The 22316-nt window shown below is 45.0% G+C and overlaps 2 protein-coding genes across 2 annotated transcripts in view; one reads left to right on the top strand and one right to left on the bottom strand.

Annotated features, from left to right (window-relative positions):
• tmtops2a (teleost multiple tissue opsin 2a) overlaps window positions 1-10507 on the top strand; it is a 16927-nt gene extending 6420 nt beyond the window's left edge. Inside the window, exons 2-4 of the mRNA XM_084667824.1 lie at window positions 2928-3253; window positions 4424-4657; window positions 8658-10507. Of these exons, the coding sequence (XP_084523950.1) occupies window positions 2928-3253; window positions 4424-4657; window positions 8658-8897 (800 nt within the window). The 3' untranslated portion in view covers window positions 8898-10507. The remainder of the gene's footprint in view (window positions 1-2927; window positions 3254-4423; window positions 4658-8657) is intronic.
• Window positions 4749-22316, bottom strand: st6gal2b (ST6 beta-galactosamide alpha-2,6-sialyltranferase 2b). Its single transcript, XM_084667823.1, has 6 exons — window positions 22054-22316; window positions 14904-15844; window positions 13976-14073; window positions 13007-13108; window positions 11058-11232; window positions 4749-7430 (listed from the first exon to the last, which is right to left on the bottom strand). Exons 2-6 carry the CDS (start codon window positions 15772-15774, stop codon window positions 7183-7185), a joined length of 1494 nt encoding a protein of 497 aa, XP_084523949.1. The 5' UTR covers window positions 15775-15844; window positions 22054-22316; the 3' UTR covers window positions 4749-7182.

Here is a 22316-nt window from a genome sequence, read left to right as displayed (position 1 = left end):
GTTTGCCGTTAGACTTAATCAATGTACCTTTAAGTCCTCCGTCAGTGTTGCTGTGTTCTCTTTGGACAATAGAAAATAGTGCCTGTCCACCTCCCACTTTACAGCTCCAGTTGGCTTCATGTACTTCCACTTTCCCACCAAGATTAAAGACAAAGAGGTCACATGTTCCTTTGAGATTCGTTGGTGTGCGCTCTCATGTAACGTCACGTGCGAAGGCCAAGGAGCTGAAAAGGGGCGAGAAATTGTGTTGATTGACTGGAAGCTTTGAGAAGGTGAACTGTGCTCATTAAAGCCGTCAGCCTCCCATTCTCCATGGGAAGAGATCTCCGGTGATGTTCAAAGAAAGCGTAGTAGTGGGGTGGTGGTGGTGGTGGTGGTGGGGGAGGATGAGGTGTGGTAGTGGGGGTGGTGGTGGGGGAGGATGAGGTGTGGTGTGGTAGTGGGGGTGGTGGTGGTGGTGGAGGAGGATGAGGTGTGGTTGTGGTGGTGGTGGGGGAGGATGAGGTGTGGTGGTGGTGGTGGTGGGGGAGGATGAGGTGTGGTGGTGGTGGTGGTGGTGGTGGGGGAGGATGAGGTGTGGGAGGATGAGGTGTGGTGTGGTAGTGGGGGTGGTGGTGGGGGAGGATGAGGTGTGGTGTGGCCTCTCTAGTCTCCCCTCCAGCCTCAGCAATGTCCAGATTTAATGAAGAGGCTTAGAAGCTGCATGCCTCTTGAGCGTAATTAATTAAACGATGTCTTGGACACAGCTGCCAGCACTTCAGCCTTGTTTATTTGTATTCAGCACGTCTAGAAGCGAATGCCCAGATGTTAGACTTGGCTGTGAATATCACTCTGGGGAAGGAAAACTGAAAACACCCATTCAGGTGAAGCCTGTGTCTTGATTGTGTGCGTGCACATTTCAATTAGATTCATGTAGCGTGAGCAAAATTAGTGCTTTCAATTTGAGCTTGTGTGCGTTTGTGTGTGCGCGTGTCTTGTGTCCTAGACTAGTGTGGAGGAGGAATGCGCTGGAACTTGGCCGTTTACATGCCCCTAAGTTGGATATATAACAGATCATACAGCACTGCTTTTCTTGCGTCTTGTGCACCATGTGTACATTTTTACAGGTTTGCAAGTGACACCAACAAGACCAGACTAATGCTGTGCGTTATTACACTGTACATGAGAAAGCATTCTATATTTGAAGAAAGTTTGAAGAAAAAAAATCTAATTGCAACACCCCAGTGATACTTAGCATCATGACTTATTTACAGTAACTGTACTTTGAAGCTCACTCCTACATACAGCAAATATGAATTAGATGTGAAGGTGTGATGGGTGATTAGACATCAACTTCAAAGTAAAATCACCCATCATGCACTATTCCACTGTGATGTGTGCCTACAGTGATACTGTACCTTAAAACCTAATTATTTCTTACACACTCGGCTGATTTGAAGCGTCTCCCAGAATTATAATTTGTTTTGTGTCTGAAGGAAAAGTGAGACAAGACGGTTGGATTTAATCAAAGCCTTCCGATTGAAAAAACTCAGCCCTCATGGCTTAGTCTTGGATTACAGTTATGCTCCATATCACAAGCCTATTGAAACTAAAGTATTAAGGTAATGTTATGGGCTAATTCATGTTGAAATAAAAAACCTTTGGATGTTCAGAAGGAAGTGCGTGGTACTTAGAAGACAATCCAACTAGTGTGCTTGATTTTTCGGTGTGTGCAATATGCTGCCCCAAACATTTTCTGTTTCATTTTCAGTGATTGAGTAGGTACAATAAAAACATGTACAGTAAGTGTCTTAACTAAGTAAACAGATTTAGCTCCCTAAATCTTTTGGCTAATGTACCATTAAACTCCATTGTGGTAGGAGTAACTTCAGCATGGATCAGATCTGTTAACACTATCGCTCTTTACAAACGATGTGGCAGTGAAAGTCATGTAAATAACTGCATCCCCGAGGCTTCAGATGAAATTCAGTTTTCAATAACAACAGTCACATTCCAAGTTATTGGCCTGTGTTGGCTTAAGGTTGTGGATGAAGCTCATATTCATCAGCCAGGTTGTTTGGGCTATCTTGTCAGATGTGATGTTAAGTCTCCAAGGCTGTCGTGATTTCATTCAGAGACGTTCAAAGTCAATTTTAGAAGACGTATGCTTGTAAGACAATTTCGCCAAAAATGAGTAATTCGATTTTGCGTTCAGAGACGTATGTTGAGTATAGTACATGGCCATGTCAAGACCAAATGTTTTAGATTATTACAATTCCCAGAACCAATTCCTGTTCCCACGGACCACCGAGGAGTGAAGACTGCCTCAGGGAGTTTGTATCCAAACTGAAACCTACCCTCTTATGCATCCACAGCACTGGGTTTTATACTGCTGACTCAATGCCGGAAATCATTTGTTGCCTAAACTGATGCTATTTATTGGGTGTTAGGTTTCTCTGTCAAGGCTTAAAGCTTTTATGAGCTGGTGTTTTGTGTGTGAGTCACCCCTCTCTGTGATATTCATATCTACCGCCAGGATCTGTTGTTGCTGTTGCTCTGTAGAACGTTAACAGATGTAGAACGCTACACTGCAATTAATTACTATTACTGTATGCACTTTTTTTGTGGGATAAAGAAATCCTGTTGTCAAGGATTGTTTTCAGTGGTATTAGTGATAGTTTATAGTATAGATGTTCTGAAAAAAATGACAAATAAAAACACAACTACCTGTTACTGTGACTACCAATACCCTGGACTACCTATTACCCTGACTGTGAACACCCTGAACTGCTGTACCTGTTAACCTTGAACAGTACATACAATGAATGGGATGAATGCAACAGGTGTCACTGTGTCGCTTGCTAAAACCATCCAGTCTGGTGACTTTAAATGCACAATCACAAGTCCCTCCCTCTCTCTCCTTCTCTCCTCTTCCTTCCGTGTGCCAGGCATCGTGTCGCTCGTCTCCTTGGCCGTGCTCTCCTACGATCGCTACAGCACGCTGACCGTGTACAACAAGCGGGCGCCGGATTACCGGAAGCCTCTGCTGGCCGTCGCCGGAGCCTGGCTCTACTCCCTCTTCTGGACAGTGCCCCCCCTGCTGGGCTGGAGTAGTTATGGCCTGGAGGGAGCAGGGACAAGCTGCTCAGTCACGTGGACAGAGCAGAGTCCCCAGTCGCACTCCTACATCATCTGTCTGTTCATCTTCTGCCTGGGCCTGCCCGTCCTGGTCATGGTGTACTGCTATGGGAGGCTACTCTACGCCGTCAAGCAGGTCAGGCAGCATTTTATGGCACAGAAACATAGCATCTGTGCCAACACCAACCATATACACTGTATCTCCAGGGGGCCCAGTAGTCTGCAGGGCAGATTATTGCCGACAGTGTACTTTGAGTTGACTATTTACGACGGAAAGATAACAAGAGGCATTCAGAACGAGCCAATCGTGGTAGTTTCAGGGTCACTGCTGAAAAATGAATAGGAAAATGCAATGGTGAATGTTTTGAGTGCACAAGATGGAAAACAGACGTGTCAGAAAGATAAAGAGGTTATTTAACTTGGTCGGTTGCCCAGATTAGCAGAAGTGGGTCAGGGTTTTGCGCCTCCTTTGACTGGACTGATAAGCGGCACAAACACACTACGTGTGTGTACGTGTGCGAAGGCAGTTAGAGAGAGTCGTTGTTTAGGCTGTAAACCTACCCTTTTCTGTCCAAGCAGCTCAACATTCGAGGAGTTAGATCAGAGAGAATACTGTTCCTTGTACTGTTCCCCAAAAAACATAATCCCAACTGATTTGACACTTTGCTCCCCTTTCTGATTTGGCAACAAGGAAAAATTGGCCTTATCCCATTACTTCAATACAAAATTCCTCACTGCGTAATAACCAGCTCCCAGGAAGGTTCTGGCGGTTCTGTGAAGCTCCTAATGAGATGGGTGTTCAGAAACTCTTCCTGGATCAGGCCTAGATGTGTAGCACCCAACCTAGGTGTCAGGTCTTGCAAGTATTGCATGACTTCAGCTGGGCCGTCTTTGAATACCTCCTCTCCTGTGGTGGTAACCACTGATCTAATAAGACAGGACAGGTGGACGCAGTGTACTGGAAACCATGGTTTCATCCCTTCAGTCACGAGTAACCACCCCCAGGAAGGATAGGGTGGAAGAGGATGGCCATGTTGAGAAGCTTTTCCAGAACCTATAGCAACCTACAGGAAATGTTCTTTTAAGATTATATCTTGGGGGCGTTCCTGCCATTATGATTTTTTTACTGTGTCGGTGGAGGAGAAAGAGGACTTGGAACCCCTAAACCCTCATTCCTTTTTCAAAGAATGGAACACGTTAATGGCAATTAATCCAGGGTATGGTCGGTGAATAGATCACTTTAGTGACTGGGTCAGGAGAAAGTCAAGGGCTGTGTCAGAAGTTAACACTTGCTCCCCTGCTTAAGGTCGGAAGGTTCCGGAAGTCGGCGGCCCGGCGCAGAGAGTACCACATCCTTGTCATGGTGATCACCACCGTGGTGTTCTACCTTCTCTGCTGGATGCCTTATGGGGTGGTGGCCATGATGGCCACGTTTGGCCATCCGGGCATTATCACCCCAGTCGCCAGTGTGGTACCATCTATCTTGGCCAAGAGCAGTACGGTCATCAACCCCCTCATCTACATCCTCATGAATAAACAGGTACGTGGATATCTGACCCGCCTCCGCATTTCTGGGATATGTAGTGCAGTGTTGACATGGGATGGTGAAAGATTGTAGGCGAGAGACAAAGAACACTGCTGTATAACGTCTTTATTCGTAACAGTGTTAGTAGAAAACAATGGGAAAAGTACAAATCTTACTATCAAATCATGTTCAGTGCAAACTGATCTATACAAAATGAGCAGTAAAAACAGAAAAACACTGTACAAATGAGAATACTGCACTGCTAGGTTTTTGTCAAGACCAGACAATAATATTTAAGGCCTTATCCTGTACACATTGGATCATACCACCACCAGATCAAAACGACATTTCAGTCGCTGCCCTTTTCTGCTTTCCTTTTTATAATATCACTATCAAATACTCCTCCTGACATGGCTCTGTCACTTTGCTCAAACATTTCAAAACGGCTGCTTTTCCCACCTTACCATGTTTAGTAGTGTGTTCCCAAGACACCATTAGCAGCAGCAGTACGGCAGTAACCTCACACAGAAAGTATTTGGCACAATTTCAAGTCTATTATAATTGCTGAAGGCAATACATTTCATTAGAGTACCCAGCAACTATGAATAGTTGCATTGCATTACAGTTTTACCAGATTTCCATAATCCAAAACCAACCAAATGCACATTCTATTTACACAGTGTCTCTGTACCATTGTTTCAAGGCCAGGGAAATGAACTGCAGTCAAATGGATCTGTTGGTTGTTAAAGGCCATGGCTGTGTGTTCTGTAGTGTATCTGTAAACTACATGGTAAATTCACCACCTTACAGCCCACACTATGACAGTGAGGAACTGCTCTTACTGTCCAATACCTTTCCGTCTTTCCTGAATAATGTTCTAGTGACCCAGATGGGGTCACTAGTTACCCTGACCCACTTCTGCTAGTTATCATCTGTGCTCTCCGAGTTTCCTGTTTCTGAGCTCATTAAAAAACATCCGGGTAATACACATTCTTGCGTCATTAAAAAAAGTAAATACAATTACTATTCGCATACCCACAGTAAGGATTTGCTAAAAATGTGTTAGGTCTTTGTACACTAAGTACACAAACTTCTACACAAAACAGTTCTCCCTCATATGACCACACACATGTTTTTCCTCGTACCACAACAAGAATATCACAGTTACAGACAAAGTTACAATATTGCTCTTGCTTAGTTTCATAATCAAAATCCAAAAACGTACTTGTTTTAAAAATGTTTTTGACTACTGTCTTTCATTCTACTTGATTTGAATATACTTAATAATTCTGAACTCGGTGTGTAAAAATGTGTTGAAATGATGAGTAAAGGCATGCATGATTTGTGGCCTATTTGTAATTTCTTGATTTGGCGCCATAGGTTCAAAGTAAGGTGAAACACGAATCAACAATGTAAGGTATACATTCACATTACCCTTTCCTTTAGATTTCTAGAACGCATCTTTCAAAAACTGTGAATTCACATCAATCACCATCAATTTCAGGAAAATACATACAAAAACATTTAATTCTTTTCTGACTAACCCTATTCCAAAACAACGATTTCCTACAATCTTTGCTTTAAAACAAACATGCATCATTTACACGTCATCCAAATAAATGTGATGGTTGGAACGACTGAATTATTCAAAGAAGGGCCAATTTGCAGATTACTGAGTTTTTACATCAAGGGATTATTCTCTGATAATGTCTACAAGTAATGTACAATCAATTTGTTATATTTCAAAGTGTATGTATTGCAACGCACCCACACAGTTGACAGACTCGAATCGTGTTAGGTCCTTCTTTATCCTTCGACAGAAACGTTGTAACACATTTATTTAGAGCAGATCTAAAACAACACAGGCCAGATACCTAGCATTGCCAGCCAGCTTCTCTATCCAGTTGTGGATCTTGCTAGATGCTTGGCTAGCTAGCCAGCTACCTGTAAATGTGTTTGATATTTTATTGGCATTTCATGAGCTACAGTGTAGCTAACTAGTCTAGGCCTAGACCTTGTAGGAAAACAAAGGGTTGATGGAAAATACCTAAATGATTCAAAAAGGAAAGTGCAGACCAGCTCTAGAGTTCTGTGTTAATGAGAAGACCCCTTGTGGGACTAAATCGAACACACACCGCAACACAACACCCTCATGCCTTGAACACACCTCCATTAACAGTGTTGACTACAGCTAGCCTAACGGTTTCGTTTAGCTTTTTCTTGCCAGTAACCAGGCGTTACTTCAGGGCTGAGTAATTCGAAACACTTTTCTCTCCTTGTCGACCTCTTTGAAAGTCAAGTCCACAGCTTTTGATCCCTTTCACAGTCCCTTGCTGAAGTCGCCCGCCTTGCGGCCCACAGCTGCCGACAAAGACACTCCCAAGAACGATTGGAGCCTGGTCCTAAGGCTTGGAGCGAGAGACGCTCGAACTCACCGTGTCTCCGCCCGTCAGTTAACTTAGGTTCATACTTTGAGCACCGTCATCTTCATTTACACAGAAACCCAGGGGGTCCGAGTTCCAAAAGAATGAGGGAAGAGTTCACGGCTCACAGTCCACGGCGCTGAAGCCAGGCACTGTGACCCTGCCTTTCTTCTTCAGGTCGTGTTCAGGAGCCACGTTCATCTTGTGGACCAGCACCTTCTCGTAGAGCAGGGGATGGTATGCCCCCAGAGTGCAGGCGGCGTCATAGTAGTGCTCGTAGTAGTGGCACAGGTCCGTCTGCCGGAGCGAAGGGATGTATTCATACACGTGGACCTCCTGACACAGCGCCATCATCAGGATTGTACCTGAAACAGCAAACCAAAAGGTTTTCATATGGCATATGAAATGCAATTGTGGGGGGGGATCAGATGGCTGAGCGGTTAGGGAGTCGGACTATTAATCAGAAGGTTGTTGGTTCGATTCCCGGCCATGCAAAATGACTGTGTACTTGGGCAAGACACTTCACCCTACTTGCCACGGGGGGAATGTCCCTGTTCTTACTGTAAGTCGCTCTGGATAAGAGCGTCTGCTAAATTACTAAATGTAAATGTAATGAAATGACAGATCTCCTCTTAACAGCTGTCTGGGGAGGTTACCCTTATATATGTACCCTACCCTAGACTTGAACTGATTTTCAGGAGATTGTATTGACTTTAGATGCATAATACAGCGCTGCCAACTTTTCAAAAAACCTTGGAGTGAGATTTGGTGGGGCCAACCAAAATGTTGCTGTGTACAAAGCAATCCACCGCTGTGTTGCCTTATATCATTGCACACCATCTGACATCTCACAAGTTGGGGAGTCTGATCCCGTGCAAACATAATCTCTCCGTTATTGCTGTACCTGCAGGATAATTCTCATCTGGCAGGCTAAAACATGGCTTCACAAATCATTCATTTTAGTACGAACTTCATGTTCATACAGCAGGTGTTTCCCTTACACAGATGATGGGGGGGAATGCCCTCTTACTGACCTGTCTAGCAACAGAAGCCTAACAATTTATTATCAAGAACCTCCTAATACACATTCATACGGTGTCATAACTCTGGTTTACCTTAACCTTTGTCATGTTTATTTATGTGTTCATTTCCTGCTCTGGTAGAGATTCTGCCTCTCGTGTCTACTTTGGTGCCTTTATGGAAATAGTTCATCAGCATGCCCTGTGGCTTCTACTACACCATGTCATTGTTTACCATCGAGTGGAACACTATTCACATGCTCTGGTCGCTCTTAACCCCAGCTCCCAGGCATGGGCGAGGTTTTCGGATGAAATGTCGCAGTCAAATGAAGGGGGTCGATTTGAAAAAGCTCTCTTTGAATTGTTCCAGTGGAACGGGTGTTTGTCATTGCTTCAGCGTGCAGTCATCTGTGGATGAGCGCGATGGATCTCAAAGTCGCATCAAGGAACACATTAATGAATCGGTCAATCAATATTAGCCACCCATGGACACGTACACACCGGACCCACATTGGTAACAAACATTGGACCCCTCCCCTCCCCTCCCTTCCCTCTCTCTGATTCTCTGCCCAGTTCTACAGGTGCTTTTTGATCCTGTTCCACTGTAAGGCCCGGGCTACAGAGAATGGCCAGTCATCCATGCCCTCCAAGACCACAGTCATCCAGCTGAACCGTCGCGCGTACAGCAACACGGTGGCAGCGGCAGTGCAGATCTCCCCCTGCACCAACCACAACGAGCTGAGCACCAACATCCCAGAATGCACCAGTCCCATCACCTCAGGAAGGAACGCCCCGGGAGAAACCAGTTCGTGAAAGAAAGCGACAACAACACCAGCGCAGTCCTCCTGTCCTCCTTTTGTTTCCAAGACGGCCGCGAGCTGTCAGACAGTGTCATTGACAAAACCTCAAAACGACGTGTCAAAGTGTCAACCGACTCATCTAGTAGAAGTATCTTTCATGTGGGGATCTGCCTTAAAGTGTCCTCTACACCCAGGGACTTGTGTGATGTACGTAATGGACAGTGTTCCCAAAATGTCTACAGCACAGTGTCACCTAAGAACTTTTCACAATGGTCAGCCATGTGGTGCTGTCTCCTCTCCCGTGTGTTGCCAAGTGTCACTAACAAAACGTTTTAAGAAGTCAACCTAGAACTGTTAACGCGCAATCCCTTCCCAGTTTTTTGTCAATCGTCCCATCATTTAGTAGAAGTGTAAATATAGTCTCTCTGTGTTTAGTCTTGCAGTGATACAATGCAGTGAGATGGTCCCTGAACAAAATGTGCTTTTTGCTTTCACATTTCTTGAGTTCTCAGCATTGCCAAAATTGCACTGACAGCTGTCTTATTTACGTCAAGTCAAATGGTATTCTGTTCAGACACTTATCAGCGTTATCATCATTAAAAAAAAACGTACAAGGAGTGAATTCTCCTAATAAAGTGGAATGAGTGTCAGGGTATAATCCTTTTTTTGTACTCGATGTCCTCTATGTATGTTGATGACAGTTGATGATTGGTGTTTGTGAAATAGGTTTGAGCTTGGTCTCTGACACCAGGCCAAGGCTTCCCTCATCCGTGTGGTAGAGGGCACAAGAGCACGCTTCCCTCGTCCGTGTGGATGAGAGCACAAGAGCACTCGTAAATAATGCAAGGAGAAGAATCGACCAGAGTGAGCCAGGACAGAGCTAGAACCAAACTAATGGTGATATACTGGGTTGTAAAAGGTTGTACACAGAATGAGATATTTATGATCCAAAAGACGAGGGGAACATTTTAGATCCAGGTGCTTGTAAAAAGTGTTCATTAATGGGAAATAAGGTCTTAATAAGATCCTTATCATTGTTAATAAGACTATAGAAGTGTAAATAATAATATTAGTAAAGTTTAGAGCTAAAGGTTATAGTCAGTGTTAATTGTAAGATGAGATAAGGTTTAGTTAATAGATAATAATGCTCTTGTAAGATGCTTGTTAACATGAATATGCTAATAAGACTTATTAACTTACCAAAGCTTCATTTCTTATTAACTAATACTTATGACAAGCACTTGGATCTTGGGAGGGAGCGCAATAATCTAACCCGTATAACAGTAAAGTCAAACTAATTAAGATTCAGAAGAACAGATATTAAGTATTCATGTGAAGCCAGAAGGACTGTACACAACAAGCTCTTCAAGTTCCTATGTTCGAGGTACTCCAGCTGTTTTCACAGACCCACTCTGGCAGATTCAGTCCTTCCTATTCAGTCTTCACACACGTTTCATCTAATCAGATGAAGTCCTTGCTAGTTAGTCAAATGGTGAGAATAAAAATGTCCCTGAACCTCTTCCCTCGGTTTAACGGGGTCTGCCTCAACACTTGTCAACATTCTAACGAGCCAAACGTACAGTGACTTCACAGCACACCAAACAACACAAATAAATAATTCAATAAAAGTACAACTGTGCATAATTAAATGCTTGTTGGTGTGTTTTTCTGAGAAATGTACCCATTGTTCATTGTGCATTTTTTACTTCCCGATGAGACGGTCAATATTTCATGCTCTGCTCTTCCTATTGTTATAAAAAATAATTAGGGGTCAGGCTCCGAACAACCGAGAAAATGTTTAAATGAGGAGAGAGGAATTAGTCAATGAATTAATGATTAATAAACTTGACCATGCAACCTTTTAGAAATCCAGTTGGGAATGATGCAATGGCAATAACATTCAAGCCCTTGAATGTTATATTTGTGGCATCAACCTCATCTTAATTGATCGTAGGATTTACGTCTGGCCAGTCAAACATGTAACTTCCATTTAGAATCTTGCAAATAACCTCAGACAGTAGGACAGGTTAATGTGTGCTTCACATGTAGCCACCATTCAAATATACCCGCATGTCCAGCGTGATTTGACTGTACAGCGTGTGGGAAGGGTCCAAGGGTTTATACTGCCTTGAAAAGCCTCCGTAAGGCCCAGAGACGACGAGTCGCTGCCCACCTATGAAGCCGCTGGAGGGGGGGTTCGGCTGGATGCTCTCCTGGGTGTTACTCTGGATCACGTCCCATAGTTGCCAGATGAACCTGGGGTGGAGGATGTAGAAGGGTTGAGCCGGCTGGAGGAGTCGGTGCTGAACGTAGGGGGTGAAGAGGTCATAGTCCGGGCTCTGGAACCACTGTGGGGGTGACAGGAAGGCACAGAGAGGGACTGTGTCAGAGCAAGGGGTGTCAGGGTGGGGTCTCCCTGGGGCTGGATGCTCCCTTCCCTTCAAAAGAACGTGAGGGTTCTACCCTCTTCGTAGACAGAGAAAGCTGCTTATGGGACAGTCATGAGGACATATCTCCAGTGTTTATCTTTCCACCAAAGAGAACTTGGCTGTTTTGGAGCTAACGATAAAGATGTTAAAAAGCCTTGTAAACACACACAGCGATACAGACATACAACGAACACAGACGCGCTCGACCCCATACATGCACACACTCACTCAATCGCACGAGCACACGCACATGCACACGCATTTGATTGTGTGGGGGGCAAAACAAATTAACCTGTTGTTCTTGACTGGTCGTACAATTACTTTCGCTTCCAATCTCGCGTCAACAAATGCCGTGTCATTATATGACGCCAATGGACCTGTTGGATGCTTGATTGCATCGACGACGGATGGCAAAGTTCATGCTTTAAACAATGTACCTCTGTCAATGTGGCTTTTAAAGACTCCTCCAGGTTTTCAACAAGAATTCCGGTTTCAATGCATCATCCTCCGACCATCTATGCAGAGTCATGGACTTTGTTATGATCTAAACGCTAAGGACCAGTGGTTTGTCCTTGTCGGGTGTGTCTCAGTGTGTGGTAGTGCAATAAACATGAATGTTATCGGTACGTAGGCTGTGTTCTTTGGCCTACACTTGAATATGTGTGTGCGTGTGTTTGTGCGTCTGACACGACACACACTTCCTCTGAATGACGTTTTGTACCAATCACATCCAGACAAAGCCCTCTCGCCCTCCAGTAGATAGAAACACAGTCTTTCCACCCCGGCCGTGGCTCTGTCTCTCGGTTCTTCAGTTTCCTTACCCCAGAGGGACTGGCAGCCCGGCAGTGTCTTTAAACTCCTCCTCATTAGAACCCAGTGGGCAGTCGTGGAAGCTAAGTACCCCTCCATGGCGTGACCCAGATGAATCAGAGACTTGAGACAACCCTGACACCAGCTAGCTCACAGGGAGTAAACAACAGCCGCTAGCCACATCAGGAGGGTGCCTGGGTACTGCGCGGGGTAGGAAAGCTCCAGAAGGCCTAAATAGCCGCCCCCCCCCCCCGACAGACACACACGCACACACGCACACACTTTCCCTGCTTTGTTTTCTTGTTTGTTTTGGGAATTATTGGAAAGGTTTTACTGATGTTAGTTTAGTGTTTTTATATGTTTACGTTCAAAGTTCTCTATTTTCCGTGTTCAGTTTGGTTGTTCTTTTTGCTTGATGGTTGTCACCTGACACTTGTTAGAGCACCCTATTTATTCTGTTCCGTTTCTCATGTTCTCTGTGAGGTATTCTTTTGTGTTTTCACAATGTACTAAGCCTTCTGTTCCTACCATGCTCTGTGATTCGACCTTGTAGCCTGTTTTTGACCTCCCGAATATCTTTGACCTAGTCCTTCCCTGTGCCTTTGCTTGGTTTTTGTGTATACCGGCCATGTTATTCAGCCTCATCACAACTCTGAATATTTACCTCGTCCTTGTGTACTTTTGCCTTGGATTTTCCTGCTACAAAAAGAAAAGATGCACACTACTCCTGCCTACTCGTATTGTGTTTGTCACATCCTGTCTCGGTCTCATTGAGAAATAAATTCAAAATATCCATATTTTAAAAGGTAGACACGTGCTTTCTGGGCCACCCTGGATTGAAAGGAAAAGCCTCCCCACGGCCAGTGAAGACACCCAGACCTACCCTGGCTAGGTCAGCAGAATACGGCGCAGGGTCCCAGGCCACCAGAGCCCCATCCTTGTACAGGGAGCTGGTGTTGAAGTGATGCTTGGGTCGTGCCAGGATCTAGGATGGGAAGGATGAAAGGGTTATGATAGCATTCTGCCTCCTCGAGGCTGGCGCTAATCTGAACTGGAAACTGAACAGTCAGAGCTGCACCCAGAGATATCAAACCGACATGAAGAGAACCAGACCAACACTGCCTCATGCACACAGATGTACAGCATGTTCCCTGCATACGAGTAGTGATAGTTCCGGGACCCAAGGGGTCAATATGAATGATCTGAGTGATTAGATCTGACCAGAAGTTAGCCTAGGTGATCGTCTGTGTTGGGACCACTTAGCAGAAAGTGTCCATTCTGAAGCAAGGAACCCCCTAACGGCAGTCAGCCATGCTGCTGTTCAGATGCAACAGCGGTGGAGCAAAAGAAAAGGTCAACTGTTCAATTCCAGGCGGGCTGTTGCACATGGCCAGCTAAAGAAGGACAGTAGCTCCGCATTCTGAACTCAGGACATGTTCCGAGTATGTGCCAGATGCTATTTGATGTGATCTTTCCGAAATCTGATCAAAGTGGGCAGCAGTGAGGTTGTCCTGTCAATAGAGAACAGTGTGCCTAGTTAACAAAAATACAAACAGCAGCATAAAATCTGAAAAAATACTAGTTACATGAAGTATAAAATGCCTGCCAGAGCAATGTTCCTGACTGGTGGTGCGGTAAACCAGAAAGCCGACATGGTAAATATATGTTAAGTGAAAATATCATAATGTCACATCAAAGGGCGGTAGCCACATACACAAATGAATCGGTTAGATTGTTAAACATTTAAATGACGTGAACAATGACGGGTTATTATTTGAACAGCTGGAGCTGTTGTTATTTCAATCACCCGTCCCAAGAGGACAGGAAGTGTATGATGGACCTCTGAGCTCACCTGGGAGTTGATGATTCGGAGAGTGGTTTTGTTGCCCACGTCATTCTCATAGCCTTCGGTGGGTGCGGCGTTGAACCGAAGAACAGCATCATGGGAATCTGAAGACAACATCCAGTCAAAAGGATCCTTGTCATGCTGTAACGACGTGACTTACTGCCTCACAATGTCAATTCACCTAGAAAGTTATCCTCCAGCGTTCCGTTAAAATGCCTGAGTGCTTTAATTAAAAAGTCGCGATTTAAAAAAAGGATGTGATTTTGACACAAAGTGAATACAGTCAAACACGTCATTACCCTCAAGCCAAATTAATGACTTACAGATTACCATCTTGAAAATACCAGGTACTTATGCAAATCCCCACTGTAAAATAGCAAACGCTAATGTTGGTAAACAGTGCCCTCTACTGAGCACTGAGCACTCTACAATGTCTGAATCACTTCACAATCATGACTAAAAAGCTTGGACCTTGATATGGCAGTCACTACTTTAAACCACAGAGGGGCAGTGAAACCTTTTTAAAAAGCTTATCACGTCTTCACAAACCTCAGTCCACAGCACTTGGTCCCAAAGCAGTGCAACTTTCCTTGACCTCCATGGAAAATATCTTATTCTCAACTCATTGGAAAATCTCAAAAGGTGATGGGAGAAGTTAGGTGGAACCAAGGTGAAGCTGTACACTTCAAAGAACCTTCCTTTCAAATGTTTACAGTTTCATTTCAGATCAATTCAGACCGCTTTGAAGCGAGGCTGGGTGTTAAAACCGGGCTATTATGGGCCTCTCGTGTCACTTACACTCGTGCCCGTACATTGGCAACCCAGTGCCGGCCCCAAGTCCAGATGCCGGATTCAAACAGCACTCAATATAGCTGCCAGCGACACTCCTCCGCATCATGGAGGTCAAGGAGGTACAGAGAGACATGGCACTCACCAATCTCTTCCCCGAGGGAGGAGTTGAGGATGGCTCCAGCGGAGGTGACCACAGCACATGTCTGGAAGTTTGAGCCCGCGAGCTTCTCCAGAGGGTGACCGGGCACCAGCTTGGCCCAGCCCAGCCCGGCAAAGGGATCCTCGGTGCCGTCCAGCGCCCTCACCGGAGCTTCTCTCTTCAGCTGGCACAGCACCTCGTGCCCGCTCTGCCGGCCGTGCCGGTGCCCCCTGTAGACCACGTGGTGCTTGTTGGCGCTCAGGTAGTCCTTCATGGCCTTCTGGAGCCGCGGAGCGAGCATGCCCGCCGAGGCGTTCCCCTTCCACAGTCTCTGGACGGCGACCTTGGACCTGGAGAACACGTAGTCCTCGTCACCGTCGGCGGTCTTCCTCTCCGATCTGGCCCTGTTCCATCCTCTCCTCCTCCTCCTCTTTCTCCTCCTCCTCCCTTCCTCCTCATTCGGCTCACTCGGGATCACAGAGTGTCTGCTCTGGCTCTGCTCCCTGCCCATCTCCCCCTCCCGGTGAACTGACCAGGCTCCCAGAGCCTGCGGGCCCCCCTGGGGACCTGCTTCCTGGGACCCCTCCTGGCCGATTGGATGGGCTCCTCCCTGGGGCGGATGTTCCCCCCAGGTGGGCTCCTGGTTATCTGGGGAGTTGGAGGCCTCCAGGACGGGGGAGGCCATGATGCCTCGGTGGTTGCCCTGGATGGAGGCAAGGCGTCGGATCTCGGGGTGGATGAGCAACGGGGAGGCAAAGCCGGGGGCGAGCACCCGCAGGTCCAGGAAGTGTGATAGGAGACCCAGGAAGAGGAGGATCCAGGCCAACATCCCCAGCAGGACCAGCCGCCTCCACTGCTTCATGGTCGGGGTCATGGTGCTCAAGCTGCAGCTGGCTGATCGTCAGCGCCCCCTGGGACCAGTCTGGAAACTCTCAGGGTGAGGCCTGGGAAAGGTCAACCCAAACAAGAAAATCTTACTCGGACATATTTTCCCAGAGCCGAGTGGCTTTTTCTATTTGTATGCTTCTAAATATTGACAAGCTAAACATGAGGCAATTCTGTGACATCAGTGGGCTTTGGTTATTCTGGTCTTTCAAGTTTCCTAGAAATAGTGGATCATTCAGGCATGACTGTACAGCATGGGAATTTTGCTGATGGTTTCCAATGTAGCAGACCATGAAACAAACACCATGATCAAACAACGGGAGAACATTCTTAGTACAACCAAACATCTGTTGTACATTACTTGGAATTTTTCAGCAACTGTCCTTTGTTGACCTATATATTTATGCCAATGATGATCAAGATAATTTTCCTCTGCAATACTTGTATGTTAGACACTGAGAGAAATGCATTTGACGCCTTTCTGAGCAGGAATATGAGCAGTATCCCTGTAAGAAATTGAATTCTTAGAGTGTTTGCCATTGATGAAACTTAGTCAAAACACAAAGGTACTTCTGTTGATTTATTTTAAAAGGAATTCACCATAATAGGTTGTTTACAATGAGGATACAGCTTTGTTTCAAAATGGTAACAAAACATAAGAGATAAACATATCCTGCCCCGCCCCGCTGAAAGAATGAGTCGAGGGGGATAAAGCTGTTTTCACACACACAGGCGATTCGCTTCCTGCTCATCGCCTCAAAAGTTTGATTGTGCTGCCAGGTATCTGTCACGTGACTTCCATTGAAAATGTATGGGAGGCAAAAATGTTGGTCGCCTTCCCCTGGAAAAGATCATAGTGTGAACCTGTGGTTTCGTCTGGTGGGTGAAGTGCTTCAGGCACCTGCGGTCTGACATGCGCACACATTCTTCCCCTTAATCCCTTCAGTTCTTGGCCAAATCCTTTGATAATTTGGAACAAAACTTTATTGGCAACAAATTAGCCAACAAACTGAAGGGGTGTTTATGGATCCACCTCTTACTGTCGCCTCTAATGACCGTCCTTGTCCTTGCATGCTTTAGCCTAGCAGGAGCTCCACATGGCAGCAGGCACAATGAGCTGACTCTCCATGTCACTCCCATAGAACCTTCCAGAACACACAAGACTTTGCCAAAGGCCTTTGCTCGGAGGTCCCTGTGTCAGTTCCACTGTCCAGAACCAAGTGCTGGAGGGCCAATGTTCTCATCCCTGCTTGTCTCTCCGGGCTGCAGGTCTCCCCAACAGCCACGCGCATGGCTTATCTTCTCTGGTGGCTGATCACGTTTTCTGATAAGGTCGGTTGATCTGGGTCATGTGACATGGGAAGTCCAATGAAGGAAGTTGGAAATGTGGCCCGCTCCCATTGTTGGTGAGCGTTCTATAGTCAAACAGATACATACAGGGTCTTTGTGTTCAATCTACAATGTATGTAACTCAATACATCTTTATATCAAACTTTGACATACTTTACGGACATTTCTCCAAATAGCAGAAAAAGGCCCACTCTTATTGCAAGTCGATGGCGGGTTGTTCACTTGAATACCAACAAGGCAGGGGAGAGGGAGAGGGACAAAGAGGAGAAACAGAACCGAATAGAGAAAGGGCAGTGACACATGGATCCCAAAATTACCGAGGCTTACGTTTTGGCTTGTCTACTGCCTAGGGGAAGTCATTATGAGGTTGAAGAGTGGGGGGGGGGGGTTGAACAACAGGCCTGAGATGCACTGTAGTGAGAACCTGAGCCCTTCTCCCTCACAGCCCTGCTCTGGAGCCCACCAGGCTTCTCTCAGGGCTTTTACCCACACAAAGCACGGCTTCAAAGAAGCTTTCATCTATTCTAGCGAGCCGGTGCTTTGCGCCAGCGTGAATGACACGGAAGGTTAAACAGAAATAATCATCTGTATCTGCCAGGAAATCGCTGCACACTGTCCTTGGGGCACAAAGGAGGAAGAGGGAAGATAGAGACACTGAAAGCAAGAGGGAGAGAACGAGAAATGAAGATAGGTTACAATGAAATTCCGTTGGGTAAAAACAGATCTGGGGCGAGAGACAGCTTTGTTTGACTGTTGGGCTCCAAGTCGTTCAAAAGCATGCGAGCGCATTTGAAAATCCATTGTTTCTATATTTCATATTCTCAAGGTTGAAACGAAAACGGCAAGTGAAGTGAGTAAGAGGAAGCTGAAAAGTCAGTGCACGTACTGTAGACTTGGCAAATGTGCAGGCTCTGAGTGACTCTTTCCTTCCACGAAGAAACCCCGTGCTCAGGACACCCAGGTCAGGGGTCAGACATCTGTCTTTAATCAGGTGGACTTGATCTTTCCCCAGAAGCACTGCACCTCTGGTCTGACGTTGACTGCTTGACTACCTCCCAATGTGTGGGTGTCAGGACCGCGTCATTGCCGTGCTAATCGGCTGCCTAAAAGCTGTGGATGCACACACAACCCGTTTGACACAATCCATCCGTACACACGATACTGTACGAACACTTCAATTTCCCACATTTCGATCCTTTAAGGAATGCTCGAGAAAGACAGTGAGAGAGAGAGAGAGAGAGAGAGAGAGAGAGAGAGAGAGAGAGAGAGAGAGAGAGAAGGAGGGAGAGAAAGAAACGCAGAAAGAGAGAAAGAGATATACAGAGAACGGAGGGGGATCGAGGGGAAGGCAAACAAGTGCCATAAGACGAGCACGTTTCCTCCAGCATATCCTGCTGAGTCCACAGACAGAGGAGGTATTATTCAGCTGATGGATATCTGCAGCTCCGGTCTGCTGGACTCCACTGCCCCTCTTGATACAACAGCTGCTCTCACAACGGGTCTCGTCGGGCTTGGCAAAAGAGACACGGTCGAGGACAGTGGCAAGACACAAACACACACACACACACTGGCGCGCGGGCACACACTCCAAAAAGACAGCACGGGGTCGTCCGCAGAGGGGGGCCGTACCCCCGGTCTTCTTTCTGCTGACTAAACACTATCCTCCATCTTCCATGACACATCCTGCCAGGCACTGTCAGTTCCATTATCCTTCCTCACATGGGTAAATGGCTACTTAGAAACCCGCCCCTGCATGTAATTGCACACACTTATATGCTCCACAGATATGACTAAGCTCTTAGCATGGAAGGCAGGGTGAACTGTAGGTTGGATGGTCAAACGACGTCAGCACTGCCAAACATAGCAAACATACAGGACATAGTTAAAAGTTGTTGTTTTTTTAAAGGAGGAAGCTAAGACTATTATTCTGATGCTGTTTCCTTGGTAGTGAAACTGGCACAGAGAGAAAAGGCAGTATCGTGTATGCTGATAAGCAACTTGTTATTTGTTATTTATTTATTTGTTATGTAAACATTCAGAATCACATGACAGTCCTCCACATGGGTTAAGGTGAAACTTGCAACAACATTGTGCTATATCTAATTGGTAACTTCACTGAAAGCAAAAATTATTCATTCATGCTTTTTGTTTTTGTTAAATGTAAATCAATAGTGATCAGTCAGCCTAACAAACTAAAAGCTTTAAATATTTAGGCTAAATATCCAAGGACCAAAGCAATCTATAATCAAGTTGTTATCATTTACAAACTTGACCACTGACCTTGACCATGAGTATGATCTAAGGATCTAACGAGTATTGCAGTAATATGGGCAAGATGATTATCCATGTTTTGCTGCAACAAAAATGTCCAGCTTTGCTAAACTGGATGATGTTTAGTCAACCTTTAGTCTCTGTTTCCTGATTGCTGTTGATACCACAGATTTCACAGACCATGCCTCCATGTACCAGAAGTACACAGGACACAAATGGGGTGAAAAGGTCGTCACTTACTGGGTTTTGAAAGCAGGTTTGCAAGTTTTGTCCTAAAATCTGGTGGCCTTTTCAAGTGTTAGCAGATTTTTTCCTCAGACAAAGATAGAAATGACAGTGTTTGCCTAAAAATAATTTGCTTTATGCCGTCTAGGTTAAAGTTTAATAGGTAGAGCCAACTGGAGAACCACTCGAAAATTTACAGCATTGTCACAAGAACAAGGTTAATTTACACAGTCCGGGTTACATTACGGTTTATGACCTGTAGCAACACCTGTTTCTTCAAGTTTATGGCTATGTTTTGACTCCGCCGGAAAGTTGAAATGAAAATTTAATTATGTTACATTTTAGTAGACTATCCTTCTTTACTAACCAACAACAATGAGTCTCTCACTGTGTTGGCTGCTTGAAGGTATCCAAGCAACAGTCACCAATGGGGCAGACTCATTGCCTGTTCCAAGTTGACATTATCAGACAGCTCTCTCTGCTAACTAACTCTCTGGGGAGGAGAGTAACATTCTGTTCTCCTCTATGCCTGTGATGGAATGAAAGGAGATTGTAACTGAGGTCTCTCGCAAGTTGCAAGTAAAAACGGCTCTCACAGAAAGCGCTGGGTACACAGCTCCTAAATTAGATGAATAGTTAAACCGTCGAAATATTTTGAGACTCATTTTTCGAGCAGACTTGGTACGTGCAAAATGTGGGGTCCAACGTCAGTGAACGCACACTAGCACCGAACGGAAGTGTCCATGTGTGAGGAGGCACTGAAGAAGGAATGACAAGAGGGGGGGGGGGCATGGCACTCACACCTGTCCACCTGTCATCACATGTCTACCAGTCACCAACCTGAAAGAGGGAAACGGACAAATACCCAGACAGTTGTTCCTGACTGGAGGTAGTGGTCTACCACCAGATACCTCAATCAATATGTTTTTTTTTCATTCTGTTTAAAAGGAGAAACAAAACACATTCTCCTTCAGGGTGTCTAGTCTAGAAGACATAACTTACTATATAACCATCCAGACCTAAGAACACTGGATGGTTGTATAGTAAGTAAGTATGCCTTTTGCTTACCAAAACCTTGAGATACATCTAGCTAGCATCCATTCCTGCTAGTTACAGACCCAATCAGGTGTACACCATTGGTTGAAGGGAGTAGGAAGTAAGGTTCTCATTAGTACTGCCGGGTCAGATTGACTCTCTCGATAAATGACATTGCTGGACCAAGACGTATAACGAACAAGCTATGGTTTAGTGCATTGTTACCCTGTATTTAAAGGTCATGAACACTATCATTATTCTCCAATGAAAACCGACTAAGGCCACTGAGAATGACCTTGACAGCTTACAGTTTGTGCCATCCTGTGCCAGTGGAGCTGTGCACACTGGTAACCTCTTGACATCCTATTGGAGGAGGAACCTCTACAGCTCATTTGAATATGTTTCCAAATCTATGAATACTCATTAAGACCCCATTCAGAGTTACTTGACATTCTATAACCATATGTGTGAGGCACTTCTGTAATCTTTTCTTCAATTATGTCTAGTTACTTCCTCTGGCGAATTTGTTTATTTGACACAATGTTCCCTTTGGGGATGTGATTGAGCACTCCACTTGGTGAGTAAATACAGTATATAGTAAGATCCGTCATGGCAGACAAACAGGACATCTGTTGACATTTGAGTTCATCAACCACGTCAACATAAAGTTAACTGTTCAAAATGTCACGCCTGATTGAAACTGTGGAGGTGAATGGAATTTACTTTCACTTTGTTTCTTTGTAGCCTTCCTTTAGTACATTTCTCACCAGCACAATTACACCTGCCTCAGGCTACGCAAAAATTATGTTCATTTCTAACGGTGAAAAACTGCTTACAGACAACAACAACATAGCCTATAGTCATCTTTAATATCGGCCTTTATTATACTAAGGTATAATAAAATAAACAAATCATTCTGTATAGAATGTGTTGAAAAGATTTGAATTTGGACCAGATATTGATCCTATCCAGCCAATAGATTAAGATACTTGTCAATCCGTATTGATGAGGTGGGACTGTGCCTCACAGATGGCAATTATAATAATCCCCCAGAAGGAGCAATTAGACCCATGTAAAACGTGGCATTATGGCAATCTTATTGACATTTTCACATTGACCAATTGTTCTCTTGTCTTAAAGAAAGAATGAACAATGATGATAAAGATGAATAGTCCCGTACTACAGGTTCGATGAACCTTCAAACTGCTGTCAAAGATCATAACAGTCTGCAATGCATTTTCGAATGAATAACACTGTAACAATGATCATTGCCCAGTTATTCACACTTTGAATCCATTTCACTCAATCTCCTTTATAAATCGCCGTCTTCTGTTTGAAATGATAATTTCAAAAGATCCCAGATCAGCGGGATGCCCAAATATCTTACCTGATCAAATCCCAACTGCTTTCCCAGACAAACAGAATCTGCGCTACATGTCTTAGATTTACAACCGAGGTGTAATTCCGGAGAACACATGCTTTCGCTCCATCTTCAATGAGGGGTACCACCACCAGTATCCAGTAATCGCGGTCGGCCAGATACAACGCGATAGAGACGACGTCGACTGTACTACTGTTAACTCGGCTCTATGTTTAGAGAACGTGAGGTAGGCGGGGCATAACTAAACGTGTTGTTACAGTATTATATTT

This window comes from Hypomesus nipponensis, chromosome 12, assembly GCF_054491055.1.
Source record: "Hypomesus nipponensis isolate SF chromosome 12, ASM5449105v1, whole genome shotgun sequence".
NCBI classification, from domain to species: Eukaryota; Metazoa; Chordata; class Actinopteri; order Osmeriformes; family Osmeridae; genus Hypomesus; species Hypomesus nipponensis.
This window is presented reverse-complemented; position numbering and strand designations above follow the sequence as displayed.